The 20,251-nt window shown below is 42.6% G+C and overlaps 1 protein-coding gene across 3 annotated transcripts in view; it reads right to left on the bottom strand.

Annotated features, from left to right (window-relative positions):
* Positions 1-20,251, bottom strand: part of PDE7B (phosphodiesterase 7B) — a 166,502-nt gene that overhangs the window by 115,033 nt on the left and 31,218 nt on the right. Inside the window, exon 1 of one of the 3 annotated variants that reach the window (XR_014546670.1) lies at positions 18,812-19,263. The exons of 1 other annotated variant lie outside the window; for it this stretch is intronic. Coding sequence is in view for 1 of the 2 variants with exons in the window: in XM_083607791.1 (XP_083463917.1) it covers positions 18,812-18,832 (21 nt within the window). In the remaining variant the exon portion in view is untranslated. Of the gene's footprint in view, positions 1-18,811; positions 19,270-20,251 lie in introns of those variants that run through there. One more of the 3 variants, XM_083607791.1, reaches the window with a different exon arrangement.

Below are 20,251 nucleotides of genomic sequence, written 5' to 3'. Positions count from 1 at the left end.
AATTATCCAAGAGCTATACACTGCGCGGAAGATAAGGTAATTTGAAATGTAAATGAGCAGAACAATAATGTTATAAAAAGAATTGATAAATGATATACTAATTTCATTTCTGCGTACTGCATTTAGATAATCTCGAATGTACTGAACTTCGATGCTTGGTTAAGAAACATTCTACATTTTATAAAAATTCATTGTCCCATACTAAGAAAACTTAACACTCTGGAGTGTAGCCTTAAAATATTTCCCTCCAGCCATGAAGTTTTTGCTTCAGCAACAGAAAAATAAGATAGGATAATGTTCTAGGGAGAGTATAACGACAAATGACCTCAGCCAGTAACATTAGTCTACGCTGACATTCCACTGTATGTCACAAAACCTACGTCAGCTCCAAAAATAGTAGGGGATAAAATAAGCCAATGTGTCAGCAAAGCAAGAGCAATCACTACGTCAGCAAATATTCAAAACTATGCCTAAGACCACATGAGATATCTAAAGCCACTTGTCCTTGATCATCAGATGCACTTGGAATGTGACAAGATCACACACAGAGACACACACACCCTTGTGGAATACGAAGAAAGAATGCAGACAAATTTGAGCAGCACAATCCTATAGTCAAGACCCTCTAGTTAGGGACACTTGGAAGTGATGGATAGTACCATCCCTAGGGTTTGGTGAACTGAGGTAAATACCCTGGCTGCATGCTTTGGGGACCCCAGCAGAGGGATGGCTCAAGGCATTACACTGCCAGAAGTGAACACTGCTGTCCTTACTACTCCTTGTTCTCCTCTCCTTAACCCTCCAGTTTAAAATTGTTTTGCCAGTACAGCAGCACCATTTTTCTCTCTCCCTCCCTCTGAGGAAGGAGTGAGGCATTTGGGGCAAGGTGGTCCAGAAAGTGCCTGTGCTGCTGTGGCAGCAGATAGAAAATGTTTTCGTTTGAAGTTTGTTTAAACATTCAACCATTTTGAATAAAGATTCTTAAGCCAGCAGTGATGCAGGTGCTCTCTTACGCCACCTTGCCCAGAATGCTTCACTCTAGGGAAGGGCCACCTTCCTCAATGAAAGGGGGCTGGCGTAGCACCAAAACAACTTTAAATAAGGGGTGGGGAGATGAGGAGAAATGGGAGCAGGGATGGTGGCAGAAGCAACAGGCACTTGGAAGAGCCCCACAGCTAGGTGGACAGCAAGTGTGACTTTCTCAGGCACAACACACCCCTAGAGATGGTCCTAGGAACAGAAGCCTTGATATCATACTGTCCAACATTTCAGGTCAAAAAAGCCCATCTTCCATGATGTGCTCCTGGGCAAGTCATGTAACCTGCACTGCAATCTTAGCCCGCCCGCCCCCCATGCTTTTTCCCCCAAGACGAGAGCACATAAGATGGTCACTGCAATCTCGTACCAAAAAACAGGATGCTCCTTTTTTATGGGCACAAGGTGGGTACGCGATATGCCTGAGCAATATGAGCTACAATAGCAGAACTACCCTGACACACTATTGCCAGCAAAGAACACCCCACACAAATGAGCAATAGAATAAGGGAACATACACCATTATGTATAAGTGCCATGTCGTCCTACCTTTTGTCACATACACACTCAGGAAACGCACGCATCTGTACATGTAGGCAAGCTTTCTGTTGGCAAAGGCCAGGCACTCCATTCCAAGCATTCGCATGGCTGGCGAAACACTTGTTAGCACTTTCTGGATCCACTCTATCCTGTTCAATACAGCTGTTGGCATTGTCATGTGTGTTGTGGCTTTCTTACAGAAGTGTAGCCTCGCTTTATTGTGAGTTCACTAGTTCCACATGTAGGTTGTTATGTGGACATTTTTGCTGGCCTAGTTCCTGATCGGTAGCCACTGACAGAGTTTCCAGGGAAGTGGGGGCATGTTTCTATACCTTTCTTGCATTCCCACTCATGTGTTTTTCATCTTATCTCCCAGACTCAGCAAATTAATAATAATAATAACAACAAGAATATACAGTGGTACCTCGGGTTACAGACACTTCAGGTTACAGACTCTGCTAACCCAGAAACAGTACCTCGGGTTAAGAACTTTGCTTCAGGATGAGAACAGAAATTACACAGCAGCGGCGCAGTGGCAGCGGGAGGCCCCATTAGCTAAAGAGGTGCTTCAGGTTAAGAACAGTTTCAGGTTAAGAACAGACCTCCAGAATGAATTAAGTTTTTAACCCTAGGTCCCACTGTAAGAGAGTGCTCTTCCTGTCAGCATCACTGGGGTATATCTCCAGTCCCAGCATAATACAAGTGTAAGATTGCTCTGCCTAGTGACAGTCCTAGAGTAGGGTTGCCATTTCCCGGACATATACTGCTGCTGCAAGCAGTGTCCAGGTGGAAATCATATTAAATGTCCAGGAAAATCCATGTCGTTTTTACTGATTTGAGAAATAGCTCAAAAATGAGTTGTTTTGCAAAATTGCAAAGAAATTTGACAACAACTTTGGCCAAAACTAAAAAAGGTAAAGGACCCCCAGATGGTTAAGTCCAGTCAAAGGTGACTATGGGGTGCGGCGCTCATCTTGCTTTTCAAGTATTTTGTCCACAGACAGCTTTCCAGGTCATGTGGCCAGCATGACTAAACCGCTTCTGGCTCAACGGGACACCGTGACAAGTGCCAGTGTGCACTGAAATGCTGCTTACCTTCCCGCCACAGCAGTACCTATTTATCTACTTGCACTGGTGTGCTTTTGAACTGCTAGGTTGGCAGGAGCTGGAACAGAGCAACAGGAGCTCACCACTGTCGTGTGGATTCAAACTGCTGACTGTCTGACTGGCAAGCCCAAGAGGCTCAGTGTATAGGACACATGTATAGGACTGCACTGGCATACATTTTTGTGGACTAAGCCCACTTCATCAGATGCATAAGCCAAGCTCAAATATATACATTGTAATCACTGAGACTATCCCAACTGCCACTGCTGGAAAAGCAATTAAGATCAAAGCAATTAAGATTGTGTTAACAGTTCTGGTTGGGGAGAAAACCTTGGTCTCAACCAAGTCCCAAAGGAATAGAGTCAAACTTGCCCATAAATTCTGAGTCAGCAATTTCACGCTGGAATTTCACCTTGAAGTTCTTTTATTGAAAAATCGTGCCTTTTGGATAATCAGCAGAATGTCATGAGATATTTCAGTCTATTTTTAGTATACTATATTTAGTTTGGAGACAATTTAAGAAAACAACTGTAGACACATACTGTTATTATTGTGCATGGGAATGTAAATTAAAAAGAACATTATATCTGGTTTCGTTTTTTAAAAAGTTTGTGTTAAGCATAAATATTGCAATGTTTGTGCAAATGTCACAGAGAAGAGAGCATGTTAGAAGCATAGGATTTAAAATAAAAATTTAATAAATTGAGGAAGGGAAAGATGCACCTTAGATTGTTTCCCTCTCGTTCTCGTGTGTCTTAAAAATGGCTTACAAATGGTGACCTAGCAATTCAGGCTATTTTTCAGAGGCTTACCTTGAAGACAGAGTACTCCATCCAAAACAAGAAGTAGCAACGAAGGGATGAATTTGGTACAGAAGCCAAGTGATATAGTTCAACAAAAGCAGCATTTCCCCCACAAAGAAGAAACATCTTCTAGAGGTTTTAACTAATTTCCCAGTCCCTTTTCCTGTGTAGGGTAGTCAGGTGAAAAAGAGGATAGGTCTTCTACACCTTGAACAGTTAAATAGAAAAGGAGGTTTACACACCTGTAAATAGAACTATGTTCACTTTGTCCCCTGGCCACACCTCTCATGTGCCCTTAACCTGATGTCTTCATGGAAGACAATCTTACTCGGCTGCGAGTGATCGCCAAAGAAGTCTAGACAGCTACCATTAACTTCTATTTCACAAAAATCTTTGCCTGATGGATTCTGCCAATTATGCTATTGTTAAAAAGCACAACACCCGATGTGCATGCATGTTTGTGTTCATAGAAGGGCTTAATCCAACTCCTTACATTCACCCACTCCCTTCCTGTACAGAAAGACTACTCTAGAGCACAGAAAAGCCCCATTTCCCACCCACCCCCAATCTTTTGTGTGCCTGTTTACTCAGAGATAAGTCTTGTGGAGCTCAATGGAACTTACAGTACTTACAAGCAGGTCTGCAGAGGATTGCAGCTTCAAAAGTATTCACCTGTTTTGTATCTTTACAGGTTGTTTAAATTGGGCTCCCAGACAGCCAGCATATGAGTGCTGCACAGATACTGGTACTTCATGAAGCCATATTGCTGTCACAGAGGGTCCCAGCCTTAATGAAAACCAACTGTGCATGAGGAAGGGAGAAACTAATCTGATTTGACTTACATCTGCAGCTGGTTCTCCAAGCATTGCAGCTTGCAGGTGGCATCCTGCATAAACCCCACTGAAACCCATTGAGGATGAATGGCACTGACACTTTTTATAAGCGTTTCTAGTGTACTCATGGGACTTTTAAAGTTACTATTTTGCATTATTGGTAGTCTATGTCCACAATTTTTCTGTTTTTTTAAAACTACTTACTCACATTTACTATCCTAATTTGTGTTCTATATCATTGCTATAATACAGAGGTGTAAAAGCCAATATGGAATATTACAAATGGGCTAGCGCATGCTGTTTTAAGAATTAGGATCACTTTGTTTTTCAACACCTTAATTTAGTGAGGTTGTTTCTGGATTTCCATTGACCTCTCTTCTTCTGGGTATCCATAGACAAATGTGCTTTCTTTTTCTAAAATAAAATCTATATGAGTGCTTCTCTCTCTCTCTCTCTTGACTAAATATTTTTTCTTATGTTTTCTGCCAGAAAAGAATGATTTTTTTAAAAAAATGCTTAGGAAACATAGCATTTAAACAATGATATTAAATGCTCAAGCTTGCCTTTCAATGTATCAAGATAAATGAGCCTGGTTCATTATCTTTACTTGGTTTCTTTTTGTATCAAATACTTCTTATGGGAGATCTTCCAAAAAGATAATGAGAGATGTATTGTGGCAAATATTGTCTCTAGTAACATCTGTGAAGAAGCTGTCAGGAGATCCAGACGTCTACAGAAGTTGCACCCTGTAGAAACTCTGAATGAGGGAGAACCTCAAAACAACCCATTGAAGACAGAGTGCTCAGCAGCCATGGAATGCTGACTACCTGTTTGGAAGTGGGAATGGAAAACTGGAAGGAAGGAAAAATGGAATGGACTATCATACAGGAGGGCATGGCTAACTGACTGAAAGAGTAAACAGAAGCACTTTACACTGTGACTTTTTGTTGCAGAGAGAACAATTATTTCTGTCCTATCATGAAAAGTCTCACTGTGACTAATGAAGGCAATACACATCTGAATCTTCATACTGACTAGAAGGAGACTTGATGCTACCAAGAAGCTGCTGCTCAGGGTGGTTCTGGAATTTCAAGGGTAGCTTCAAGTACCAAAAATAGGTTGGGCAGAGACAAAACCAATCAAATGTAGAGTGGGCAATGATGGTTTTCCCAAACTTGCTAACTAGCAGGGATGATGGGAAATGTAGCCCAAAAGTAGCTGGAGATCCAAGTTTGGGAAATCCTACTCTACAACATCTGCAACATGGCTCTGGAAAGAAGAATCGAGGGCTTGGCAAATTTATGGAGTAGAAGGGATGTCTCAAGAGGGAGACAAAAGTCAGGCACTTCCCAGGTCACAACTGTAGTTGCAAAGGAAAGGCTTATGACTTAATTTGCAAATGCTGACAGTCTGAATGCTGTGCAGGGGTTTATTTTCACAATGTTGTGGCAGGCCTGGAGGAAAGGCAGGAGGAGAGACAGAAGGGCAATGGAAGTGACAAATGCTGTTTGAATTATAGTGGCTTCCAAATGCTACGGAGCAACACAGCTAAAATCATGGCTGCCTTGTCTTTCATAATATGGTGAAGGAAGACAGATGCTGCAATAAAGTTGTGTAATATATAAAACCACTATACCAATTCAGCAAGCAGAAAACATTAATTGTGAGCTGGACAAGAAAGGGAGGCTTGTTTCTTTATGCTATTGGCAAAGTCCTAGAGAAACACTGCCTTCTAATCTGTCCTGAGTAGAGTTAATGCTAGTGTTAATGGGGTTATATTTTCCATACACTTCTCATTGTAAACACACATATTTCACAATGGTTTGTTTGGGGAGCTATGTTCCCTTTCATTTGTCTGTTTTGCCTTGCCACTATTCCTAGCAGGGTTGGAAATGTATTGCAACCAAGCCATATGAACCCATTTTTCTTTCCTTTTCTATTGAATGCATATTGACACTCGTCTGCCTCGAAACACTCAGTCACCCTGAATTCTCTTCAGTTTGTTGGTATCCTCCTCTGACTATCAACCAATCCACATATTGTGACAAAATGAATTTGGAAAACGATTCTCAGGCAAATAATTCTAACTTGATATCAGCTTTGAAAACGCTCAATGGTTTGTTCCTACTTAGAACATTCTTTCAGTTGTTCCCAAAAACTGATATGAATATGTTTTTGAAAGATAAATATGGTGCAAATGATTGGGTTTTATGAACCACTAGGTAAAGGTAAAGGGACCCCTGACCATTAGGTCCAGTCGTGGCCAACTCTGGGGTTGCGGCACTCATCTCGCTTTATTGGCCAGGGGAGCCAGCGTACAGCTCCCCTGTCATGTGGCCAGCATGACTAAGCCACTTCTGGCGAACCAGAGCAGTGCACGGAAATGCTGTTTACCTTCCCGCTGGAGCAGTACCTATTTATCTACTTGCACTCTGACGTGCTTTCGAACTGCTAGGTTGGCAGGAGCAGGGACTGAGCAATGGGAGCTCACCCCGTTGCAGGGATTTGACTGCTGACCTTCTGATCGGCAAGTCCTAGGCTCTGTGGTTTAACCCACAGCGCCACCCGCGTCCCTATTTATGAAGCACTACCTAACGTTATTGCTTTAAATCAGGCTTTCTCCCACCAGCTGCTATCCATATGATTTGGACTACAACTCTCATCACTCCTGACCACTGGCCATGCTGCTGGGACTGGTGGGAGCTCTAGTCCAAAACATCTGGAGGGCACCAGGTTGGGAATGGCTGCTAAAAAACAAACTGCTGTGAAATTCAGGGGTGGTTTTTTTTAAGCTTTCTAAGTCAAATTTTAAAAATGAAATGTGAAAGTGACTTGATTTTTCAAAAATAAAAACTGCACAACAGTTAATCAGTTGAAATTAGACATTAAAAATTAAACTTCAGTTCTAATTAGTCATTAAAAATATATTTGATTTGAGGAACAATTCTCTCTGTTTCTCACTATTCATCTTTCTTATTTTCTTTGTTCATGTAAAACACAGTGTTACAGTACTGTTGATTCCTCTTGATGTTCTAGCATTTAAAGATTTCTAAGCAGTTTAAAGATCAAGAGAAAAAGCCCCCAATGATCATGCATTATTTTCCTCTTTAAATAGCTATCAGACCTAATCCCCAAAGTGCTTTTTGTGTTTGAGGGGTTCTTCAAAGAAAAGTCTGGCATTAAGAGGAGGGATTGGAAGGGGAACCCCATTGTGGGGAGGGGGCGGGAGACTGGTGCACTAGTACTGTACCTTCCTTATCCTTAGCTCCATTTCCCTTTACTTATTGCTCTTAGCCCAAAAAGTTGAGTTTCTGTTTTTTTCCAATTTGAAGGGTGGTAGTCAACAGTTTTACTCAGAGGCACCAACAAGAGAAACTGTCTTTGCCTTGAATATCTCCAAAGCTTGCTTCACTACAAAGTGAATGGGATGGGCCCTTCTTGTTAATGTTTCAAGTTTTTTGTGCATGCCAACATGGCGAGAACAAGTCTACCATTCCCCTCTTAGTTCTCTTTAACACACTGAGAACTTGGGGGGTGGTTCTCTTCACTCTATGCTGGGCACCTAGAGGGCAGCCGAATGCCAGGAAGAGATTTACAGCCACTGGGGACAACTTGGAAACTCCACATGTGGATTCCCATATGCTTACAGTCCAAATTCCCATACTCTGGGGTTGTGAAGCAGACTGCTTTTAAAAACCCTTGGCTAGAAAAAAGGCACTGGTTCCTGCAGCTATGCATAGATGAGGTTTCTCAGCAAATCACAGTCCAAATCCTCACCCTAGATGTGCATAAATGTAAAAATGATTTAAATAAGAAGCCCTAAACTTGCACTCAAAATGGAAAGAACTCAAACAAAACAAGAGGAGAAAAACCATCTATACTATAAACAGATTGTATGTTACAAGGCACATGTAACTGCAAACATTTGGTTTGGATATATACATGTGCCAGGGAGATGGGTTGGGTGCTATATAGGCACATGAAAGCATCGTGTATGACATGGTCCTTGGGTATCGGATGCTTAAGTTCAAATGCTCACACTTCTATAAAGTCCCATGTGATGGCTGAAACATAAGGATAGGCACTGAATGACAAGCCCCTGCTACTCCATATAAATGTCCATTTATAAAAGACATAGGGGAAAAGTAACTTTTATCAAAAGGTTCTTGGGAGGGGTTAATGAGAAAACGATTCTGAAGGACAATAAACTGATAAATAATAATACAATATATGGACGCATATGCTTTGCAATTTTAGAGGTTCTCCGAACATCAGAACAAGATTCCAGAACTAAAGCAAAAAGTCCTAGGAAAATATTAATGTTAACTTATTTTTACTAAAAAGTGTTCAAAACGAATACATGTTGACATGAAAACTTAACCTTAACAATCCATTATAAAAGCATGGGAACTAGAAAAAAAAGTTAGATCATGATTTTATCTGACTCAACACTGCAATCTGCAACCAAATTAACATTTTGACAAAACTTAATTTACTGGATCATTCACGTGCATTGCAAATGGCACTTTTATTATTCGCTGGTTCGTTTGTTTGAATCTTGTACACCGCCTCCGGCAACTTTCATTTGAGAAGCTGATTAAAATAGTGTAAATAAATGATAAAGAACAAACCTGTGTACATGTAACCACATAACTACATTTGTACATATGGCCTCCCCCAATAATTTTTTACTTCTGACTTACCTATCTTGTCTCTCAACCCAGTCAAATTTTAGATTGCAAGCTCACCAGAACAGAGAGGCCTCCCACACCCAAATCTACTGTCTTTCTTTTGTGCTTGTGCTCACTGTAAAGTACCAGATCTGTTGACAGTGGGATCTGCGGTATATGACGGGTGGCTGAAAAGTTCTCAGCTTGCCTTTTAGCCAATATCTAGGGGGGAAACCTGTGGCATTTCCGATGTTTGACTCCATCTCCCACCAGCTCCACTCAGCATAGCCAATGGTCAGGGATGATGAAAGTTGAAGTCCAAAACATCTGGAGGGCACCAGGACTCCCATCACTGCTGTAAATAATATAATTTTTCATGCAACATAATAATAACAATATTTCACCTGGAAATCTGATTTCTTGGGGATTAACTGCATTCCAAACTGATATGGAGACAAAATAAATCCTAAATCCTTACTTGATGTCTTGTTCAAGCAAAACTCCCATTGGGAATAAGGATGGAATGATAATGTGAGAGTTGGCCTAGAGCAGCAACTTTTTCAAGTAGTTGATTTTAATCAGCTCGGGACTGTTTATACAATAAAATATGACACTCATGGAACGTTTATATCCTGAGATAGTTAATAATGGGAATGTCTAAAAAAATTCAGAGTCCTTCAGCAGGGATTCTCACACAATATTGTGTTTTGTGTGTGTGTGTGTGTGTGTGAGAGAGAGAGAGAGAGAGCACAATACACCTTGATATGTCTTTCTTTGTATTTTCATAGATTTGTTCTTCCATTTCCCTTCTTTCTTGTAAGATCAATAAAGGAGAGAAAACTATAGGAAAACCTATGATGAAAATAAGAGGAATCTGTTGGATCAGGCCCCATGGCCCATCTAGTCCAGCCCATCTAGCTCATCTAGTCCAGTTCTATTCTCACAGTGGGCAACGTACACCCATGGGAACCCTCAAGGAGGACCCGATCACAAGAGCCCCCTCCCCGTCCAGCAGTTTCCAGCAGCTAGTATTCAGAAGCATTACTGCTGCCAACTGCAAAGGCAGAACATAGCCACATCAAAACTCGTAGCCATTGAAAGCCTTGTCCTCCATAAAAAGTTTCTTCTAAAGGTTACCCTAATACTAGAACAATTCAGCAGTGAAATAAGCTACCCAGTGGAGCTATGAGATCTCCCTCCTTGGAGAGATATTCAAATTCCAGCTTTCAAGAAATGTTTGGTCAGGCATCTGTTGAGAATGCTTAGGCACATGATGTTCTATCTCTAGGACTGAAATCCAAATCACTAATCTACTACATATAGCAGCTGTAGCACTGGGATTAATATCAATGTCCAGAGTTTATTAGAGAGCAAAGAGGACTCCTAAAAGCATATTAACCACATGTTGTAAATAAATATTCTAAAATGCAAAGTCCTAGCAATACCTCTATTTTTTTTTAAAAAAAATTTACAAACCACTTATCAACACTACTGTTTAGGCATCTATGCTCCAGCTAAATAGGTAAAGGCATATCCCAGCCATTTTGTAAATCCTATCTACTAGCTTGTAGCCTGGCCCTTCTCTGCTTTGCCTATCATGCTAAATATGTAAATAAGCATGTTCTTAGCAATTAAGATGAAGATAAACCTGCAACAGCTGAGTTGTTTGACAAAACGAAAGGCTCATCCCTACTATCCTTTGTCTTTCAATTTCTTCCCTTGTCCCTAGGACCGGATCCAAGAGGTTTTTCTTGTGTCCCATCTGTTTTCCTGGGAAAACCTGTGGTTTACTGCTGAATGAGAACAAGCATCAATCCGCAGAAAACCTGATTGAAATTCGTTGTGATTTATCAATAAACCATGGGTTTTCCTGCGAAAGCAGCAGGGCAAAAAAAACCCCTATTGGGCCTGAGCCTAGAAACCACGGGACAAAGGGAAGTGTGAAAGAGCTCTAATAGAGGTGGGATCATAGAACTGTTGAGTTGGAAGAGACACCAAAGGCCCAGCCCTCTTAAATGCAGGATTCACAGATATAGAATCCCTGACATATGGCCACCCAATTCATAGCTGTCAACTTTTCCCTTTTCTTGTGCGAAATCCTATTCGGAATAAGGGAATTTCCCTTTAAAAAAGGGAAACGTTGACAGCTATGCCAACTGCTGTTTAAAAAACTCAAATGGAGGAAAGTCCACCACCTTCCAAGGTAGTCCATTCCACGTTGAACAGCTCTTACTGTCAGAAAGTTCTTCCTAATGTTTAGTCGGAACTTCCTTTTTGTAATTTGAATCTATTGGTTCAGGTCCTGCCCTCTGGAACAGCTCCTAAGCTCTACTGGGGCTTGCTTTGGACTTGGGGGAAGCAATAGCAGAGACACCAGGTAGCAGAAGTACTTTCAACTACAGCAGGGAGACAAACATAGGAACGAATTCATTGCTCACACCTCTCCCTGACTCAGAAGCCCAAGGGTAAAGGAGGCAACCATACCACCACTGTGCCAGGTTGCGTTCTCTTCCTCCTGCCTTTTTTGTGCTTTAAAGAGTCCACTGAAAGGAAGGCACATGCAGGTTTCACACACACCACTTCAGTTACTTTTGAGGCATCTCTCTCATGGTCGGTGTGGATGTGGGAAACACAGAAATGCAGTTTTCAGTGTAATTGCATAACCGATGGCTATGCAAGAAGATGGATTTACATTTGAAATTTCACTCCAGCTTTCCTTTCCTGTTAGAATAGGCACGGGGAACCTTTGGCTCTTCAGACGTTGCTGAACTACAATTCCCATTAACTCCAGCAAGCACGGCCAATTGTCAGGGATCATGGGAGTTGTAGTTTTAGTAACATCTGGAGGGACAAAGCTTCCCCACACCGGTGTTAGGACTACCTTAAAGAGAAATGTTCTGTCATTTTCTTTTTTTAGTCCTCCATATGCCATTACACACACACACACCATAGTTGTATACACCTGGGACTGAGATTTTTACATTTTAACACTAATGGCATAAAAGTGTGGGAGGAAAGCCTTCTCATTCCTTCCACAACTCCCCTTCTCCCTCCCCCACCTACAGTGAAGATGACAAGGTTGTTGGGAAATCTTATCAGTTTCAAGGCTGCCAGTAAGCTTCACTTCACCATCCTCCCCCTGCCTCCAGTGTAACTGACAACCTTGGGGGAAACCTTGTCACTCACGCTGGGGAATTTTTACCCGTCCAGTCCGTTTCCCTGCCACCATAGCTGAAGAAAAGGAGGGGGATGTTCCACCCCTCAAAAGGGGCCATGTATGAGCACAAGCACTCCTGAGCACAGCAACACTTAATTTTTATAGAAACTAACAAGCTATTTGGGATGTGGGTGGCGCTGTGGGTAAAACCTCAGCGCCTAGGACTTGCCGATCGCATGGTCGGCGGTTCGAATCCCCGCGGCAGGGTGCGCTCCTGTCGTTCGGTCCCAGCGCCTGCCAACCTAGCAGTTCGAAAGCACCCCTAAGTGCAAGTAGATAAATAGGGACCGCTTACTAGCAGGAAGGTAAACGGCATTCCGTGTGCTGCGCTGGCTCGCCAGATGCAGCTTGTCACGCTGGCCACGTGACCCGGAAGTGTCTGCGGACAGCGCTGGCTCCCGGCCTATAGAGTGAGATGAGCGCACAACCCTAGAGTCTGGCAAGACTGGCCCGTACGGGCAGGGGTACCTTTACCTTTACTTTTTAACAAGCTATTAATTTCACTAGAAGACAGAGGGAGAGATTGCAAAGGAATTGGCAGTGGGATAGACTAGAAGGATACCTATGGGATTGCATCTGTTTAGTCACAGGGTAATATGGACAGGCAGGTAATGGAGACTCGTCCTGCACTGGTCCCGAAAATGTCCCCCTTTAAAAGCAGTTTCCAAGCTATCACACTTCCCTGGCATAGAGGCAGAGCACAAGTTTGGTAAGTCATAAAATGGTTCACTCACAAAACTCTTCCAATGTTGAATTCATGTGCTTTTGCATACAGCAATCAGAAAAGATGCACAGGCAGACAAAAGGTAAAGGTTTCTAAACTATTGGTAGTGAAAAACACTAGCTTCAGACTCTGTTCAGGTCTGAAACAAAAGAGGCTGGTTAAAGCCAGGCTCAGAGCTTCTTATATACTGAAGTTCACATGGGTAGAAAGAGACAGACAGAAAGACAGAGGCTTGGTGACCCATTTCCTCTCAAGGTGGGAAGTGATGACATAGGCTAAGCCTGGCAGGACAACTTACTCCAAGGTTTAACCCCTTCATGCACTAATTAGATTCAAAGATGCTAGAGCTATATGAGGCTGTAACTCCACACAGACAACTCTGTTTTCCTAAAATGCCAGTCCGTAAAATCCCACCTACACCCATTTAATCCAGTAGGAAATCCAATAAGGAAAAAGGGGAAAAAAACTTTTGCTAATGGGCCATTTTTGATATCTCAATGACCTGCTTGCAACATTATGTCCCTGTCTAGAAGCACCTGAGGTGTGGTGACATTTTAGGCATGGGTGACATTAATTTGTCAATTGGCAGTAATGAGCATTGACTGAAGTGAGGGTGGAAGGTGCACAAAGAATAATCAAAATGCAAGGCTGAGTCTGGTCAGATAGCTGCATTTACAGCCCAGTATGTATTGCCAGTCCCAGCTCTGTCTGTCAACTGCACTTAAGGCTCATTCACAATTACGATTTGCCCCGTACTTTCAAGGCACAGCCCTGCACTTTCAAGCTCCGTGTTGGAGTGCTTTTTTATTTGCCCCATCTCTTCCTCCACCCTTCAGCTCTTTAACACTGAATCAGAATAAACTGCAACTCAGGTTTCCTGCAGATTGCCATTTACTCCCCATTGGTTTTCATGGGGAAAGCACCAGGGCAAAAACAGAAAAGGTGTCAACCCATGCCTTGTAACATGGCACAAAAGGAAGTCTGGTTAAGCCTACATCTGCCTTCCTTCAGACAAGTGCACTTAGGTGCTCATCCAACGGCATCTGCTGCTTGCTCCCTGTGATGAAAGGCGCAGGAGATTACAAGGTTGCTCTAGCAGCTGATGACAGGCACCTTGCAAGTAAGATAAACTTTGCAGGATATCTGTACCAAGCCAGTTGAGAATAGAGCTCAGTAGACGAGCATCATTTTAAAGACGTCCAGTGCTGCTGCACCAACCGCTTTCAGCTATAAACAAAGTCTCTGCATTGTTTAGTTACTGAATATATGGCTAGGATCCATCAGTGAGTAATAACGGGATCGATCAATTGTAAGCATGGGTCACCAGAGATCCAGCTGAGGAATAATGCACAAAGAGGCTGGATGAAAATGAGTTCAGACAAGAACAGGGTTAACAGGTGGTTCCTAAGCAAAAATAGACGTCTGTGGATAGTTCCTCTCAGAAGAAAAAAAAAAACGGGAGGAGAGGGAATAACTCTCTAACAGAGTACAATTGCTGACTAAGTTCAGGACATAAAAGCAGAACAGGCTTAGCACTGCTTTTCATCCATAAAGAATAACTATATGAAGCATTTTTCAGCTGCTGCATTTGCTACAGGAAACTGCAGCAGAGGACTCGGGAATGACTGGCACATCTTGTCTTGCTGCTGCCTTGCACATGTAATGCAGCTCTGAATGTTCTCATTTTTTAAGCATGTATTAAAGTCGCAAAACATGATCTTTATTAAGGCAAATATTCAACTACACACACCAGTTTTATCGGCTTTACTGTTCACGTGGGTCAGGAACTGCAGACTTGATAATCAAGGGAGGGTGATGAGTTTATGACTGGGCCACGAGGACACAATGCTTACTGTGATTTCCTAGGCATTTGTGGGAGTGTGTCAGGCAGGGGTCAGGAACCTCGGACCTGGGGGCTGAATGCAGCCCCCGCAAGCCCTTAGGAGTCTCCAATGGTGGGTTGAATCTGGAAGAGCTACAGCTCCTCCCCAGCCCTGCTCTGCACCCAAAGAACATAGTCATGTGTCCTTTGACTATGTTAAACCTATTGTTTGCCTAAATGGAGGAGAGAGAGGAGTAATAGCCTGTGAATTTTGTGTTGCTGGTATGTAGTTTACTGTGGAAAGGAAAGACTCTCACTCACTTTTTGCCTCTGGCCTCAGGCACCACTGGCATGTAGCCCCTGGAAGGGTTGCCTACAAAGAAATGTGGTTCTCAGACTGAAAGAGCTGCCCCTGCCCTTAGGTAGGGCATGGCTGGTGGTATGAAGCACAGAAGTTTTAAAGATGGGCTGCTTGCACATCAATTCCAATCACCTATTGACCCAAAGTCTGCCTGACTGAAGGCAATGTGGTGTAGTGGTATACGTGAACAAACTAAAACCATACGGAAGTTGCAGTTGAAGGTGTTATTAGCGTTTATCATAATGCATTTCAGCCTGTGCCAACCTCCCTTGAGGCTGAAATGAGCACATGTAAGGAAAGCTTAAAGGTTGCATTGCATAAAGATAAATATATTCTCTATGAACTCTATCGTAAGAAAAATGGAATGCTTACATGGTGCTGTTAATATTCTCATACGGAGCTTTGATATGTTTAGGCTATGACATTGTTGGACAAAGTAACCAGCCCCCTTAGGGGTTGAGTCAAATCATTCTAATAATTTCATTTTATTCTGACATTTAGGATGGAATTCAACATCACACTCTTCCAGTAATTCTGTCTGTCCACGTATTGCATCTTGCCAGATGTTCTCCTCTCTCCCTGCCTATGCACAGTTTTGTGGGTTCTCCTGAACCCCAGAGCCAATTTTGGAGGGCACAGGCAAAGGAGGGAAGAAGTCCCCATTGCACAAGTCCTTGTGCAGGGCTTTTGCTGATAGGGATGGTTAGGTGAATCCCACCCTTAGCTGGCTACCTTGTCTTAACATTCTAACGCTAAGTTTTCTTTCCTGAGGTCCTTTGGAACTTTCCTCCTCTGGAAACTGAGCAAACATTTGGCCTGGGTATTATTCAAAGCACAACAGAACATATTTATTTGGGCTAGAGTTTGTTATTGCTAAGTTAGGCCATTAATTTCAATAGGTCTACATTGAATGAAACCTGGTTGAATACTGCTCTTTGGGTGGATATATTTTTTTACCATTGTTGTGTGTCTACCTGACATCTGAATTATACATTGTAATCAGCTCCTAGCATTTGGGATGCAGTGGACCAGAAATTTAAACAAATGACTGATCAGTGTTGTTTATAGGACATTTACAGAAACTAGCTAGTGTGTCCCAACAGAGTGTAATTTTGTTTCCGCATTTTGTTCTGGTTCCTGTAGTTAGTATGCCTCTTAAGACATTTTATCACTGTTTGCAAGCCTGCTCAAGAATACTGCATACAGTCTCTTTGCAGACATTCTGAGGGCATGCAAAACGTTTGTATAAAATGGATGCTTAGAAGAGGCAGAGTGATCCTCTAACCATATAGAAGACACACACAGGGCCCCAAACCTATTGAAACCAATGGAATTATAATCACAAATTGTAAGAACAACATGTTATAAAAGGCAATGGCTGATGCTGAAAAAGGTATCCTAGCACTGAGGTCTTCTCCTGTCCTGTGAAATGTGAAGCATCTCTTTTCTCGTGATGCAAGGGCACAACATGATGTCTTTCCATTCCACTCATATGTTTCGACTGTCCCTATTCTAAGTTGCTCGCTTCCACTGAAGGGAACAAGGGAGCCCACAGTGGGATGACAACACGCCGTTGAGTAAGTGCTGCAACATGTTGTGGAACATTGGAGAGACGCACCACATGGTGTACTGATTTTTCAAGCATCTATGCATCTTCTGTAACATTTAGCTTCTCCCTTGGTTGTTGTGACTTATTTAAACCCATTAAACTCACAAGGACACAAGGATTTAAACAGAACTTAACCTCTCCTGATCAGCAGTCCTGGATGCCAGGAAGGGAATTCTCTTCCCATTTACAATCCTCAGCACTCATATAGTATAGTGCCGCATTAGTTGCATACCCCAATTAAACTTGCAACAGGGACGTTCAGGGTACAACCCTATACTTGCATCCATGGAAGCATGCACTACTGAACACAGTGGGACTTGCATCAAAGTAACCTGTAAAGAATTGCACTGTTAATACTATCAGAAACTAGTGTCCTTCAGAAAGTTTGAGGGCTTCTTTCTTCTTCCCTCTGATTTCTCCATATTCCTGTTCCTGCTACAGTGATCATTCAAATTGAATAATGCACAATTTATACATAGCAGTTGAAATGATTCTCTTCAAAATAGTGTTTTTGAATTTCCGGAGCTTGCTAACATTTTTCAGTGTATAAGATCTACTGTAGACTGGAGAGAGAAGCGAGAGAAGCTAACAGTTCAGCTGATAAAAACTGACTGTGGCTGACAGGCAAAAAAGGAAGAAGTATGCCTTAACTCTGCATATGAAATGTGTCATTAAGCAATTTATTAATGACAGCAGCCTCTTTGTTCTTGCAGCCATCAGTGAAGATACAGCAAAGGAAATGGAGGAGCTGCAGTTATGCATTTGCAATACACAAAGTCCTTGTTTTTCCCACCAGGCACTGCAGGATAGCAATTGTCCATTCACAGCACATAGCAGATAGTCTGCATTTCAGAGCTAATATTTTACCATTCCTAAGCTGGCACTTATGAATCAAGTGCAGTTACTTGTTTCTCCCCCCCCCCCCAAAAAAAAAACCCCTTCAAGGTATATTGCTAGGGTGACCCATCCAAGGTTTCTGAATTCGTAAAAGCAAAATGAGTTTGAAATTAAGAACAATAATTTTCAAAAATGCAACACGTCCCTCCTTCTGAACAGCTTGCAGAGCTTTCAGAGTGATGAAACCTTGCAATGCCTTCAGACGATACACCTTTCTGCCATTATATACGTGTGTGTGCATCATGGGCTATTTGGGCAGGATTTTAAACATACATCTCTCTAGGAGCAGCTTTCTCAAATGCATGTTGCAGCTACTCTCCTGAAAACAATGTGAGTTCTGTTCAGCTGAACCACTGCTCCTGCTCCCTGCAGCACTAGCAGGTCACTTGAATGCTGCAGCCACCCTCCAAGTTAAGAGTACAGGCTGTTGTTTGATGACCAGTTGAACGTATATGTCATCAAACAGTCCTGAGAAGATGCTGTTCACTGTTTTGCCCTTCAGCTAGCTGTTAATATGTTATCTCTTTGTTGATAGTTTCAGCACAAACCCTTCAATGAAGTTAAGGAAACAGAGGAGCATTTGTAACCTGCTAAATCACTCAGAAGATAAAGATCTGTAACATATATTGCTAAGAAATATTTTTTATTTGCATTGCCATTCATTTCTCCCTCCATCCGTTAAAAACACACGATATTCCTAGTTATCTGTTCCAGCACATTTACAGCAGAGTCCTTTTCATGTCTACTCAGAAGTAAGACTCATTGAGTTCAGTGGGGTTTACTCCCAGGTAAATGGGTACAGGATTGCAGCCTCAGTTACCTGTAAAGCTTCTCTTTTTCAAGCCACTGAAATGCTTAAGAACTAAAGGGGGAAGAAAGCTCTCCTAATGGTCATTAAGTGTTACTGTCCCAGAACCTTTCCTTTATCGTTTGCACTCAGTTCGGTTACAATTCATGCAAGTTTCCGTGGCTTAGGACAACGATGAAAATGCAGCCACGGATATTTAAAAAATAAACAAGCAGCAGTTTTCTTAGTGAGAGCCATCAAGGTTTTCTTCCAAACACAAATATCACCTCTGCTACTAACTTTGGCAAACGCAATCTCTCTTTCTCCCCCTCCCCCTCCTGCAACCTTTAAAACAAACCTTCCCACCCATGATCATGCCGTTTCTGAGGATTTGCTATATACATACCTCAACCATTAAACAAGACATTTAACCATAGTGGCAGTTCTGTGACCTTTGAATGCTGCGAAATCTGTGAGCGGCGCAGCTTGTTCATGAAGACTTGTGCTGCAGGATCCAGAAACTGAATTCAGGATGAAGCAAATAATTGAGGGAGACGCGCGAGAGGAGAGAGGAAGGTGCGCATGGACATGTGCAACGGGGTGGGTGGAATGACCAAGGAGACAGGAGAGTGCCAAAGAAGCAGAAAGAGAGGAGAGGCTCTCCACAGAAGACGGCGGCGGGCACTTTCCTGCCAGACGGGTGCTGGGATAGAGCGCTCAGCTGGGGCTTTGCTGCAGTCTCTGAGTGGCTGAGTGTTCAGCAGCAGCAGCAAGTCGAAGGCCAGTGCCGTGCCTGGCTGGGAGGTGCTGTCAACTGCCACAGGCACAGCCGAGCCGGCCAATCAGCTTGCGCCCTGCGAGCTCGCTAGAGTGAAGCCTGCTCTGTTTATGTTTCCTCGTTTCAAGAGTGACGTCAAAGGGGTTTAGTTTTTCCTCTGCATGTGCTATTAATTTTAAAGGACTACTATGGGAAGAATGTGGCAGTGATTTCGGCAGGCTACCACCCTACTCTAGAAAGAAACCAGAGCTGGAGGTGTCCCCCGCCCCACAACCCTACCCCCGCCAACAGATTATTCTTTAAAAAAAAAGAGGAAAAGAAAAGAATCTAGATCTCACTTAGAAATGTTTTTGCAGTCAGCTTTGCTGCCAGAGCGAGCTGATGAATGCCAGCAAAATAAAAAGGCTTCACATATAGATTTGTGTCAGGACGCAAGACTGCACGTTGCAGGGGTTTGATGGAAAGAATCTAAATTAAAAAGGAGCTTTGGGCTATGTGCGCACATTTTATTCTAGAATCAATGGAGACTGAGTATTTGGAGTTTGTTTTACATAGTCCACACAGTGTCTAGATTATTTTGTTGGTGTTTTGCCCCGAAAAGTGCTTCTTGAGAAACTGGTTTCATGACAAAAGTAAAAGCTCATTGCAGATTGATGCATTACCCTGCAGTGTGAACATGGGCATAGCCAGGATTTTTGTTGGGTGGGGGGGCAGGACTTTGGGGGGGACGACAGAACCAATGTGACTGGTCAGTTACCTAAGTATTTCTATTGTTTTTCTATTGTATTTCTATTCTACTGCCCTCTTGGCTACGCCCATGAGTGTGTCCACTTGAAAACAGATGAGGGTAGTCCCAGCAGTGGGTATACCTGATCAATGACTTTGTGGGGAGGTGTATACTAAGACTGCAATCACTGCTTCCTTCTTCATTCACCTGGGGCATATGAAAGGAGGAAAAGGCACAAACAACCTCATCAAGGCAAGGGCTTTCAAATGGATCTGTTCTCCTTCTGTGTTCTGTTGTTATATATAACATATATCCAAGATCTATGAGAAAGAGCTGAAGGA

The sequence above is a fragment of the Podarcis filfolensis genome, assembly GCF_964270895.1.
Source record: "Podarcis filfolensis genome assembly, chromosome: 3".
NCBI lineage: Eukaryota > Metazoa > Chordata > Lepidosauria > Squamata > Lacertidae > Podarcis > Podarcis filfolensis.
This window is presented reverse-complemented; position numbering and strand designations above follow the sequence as displayed.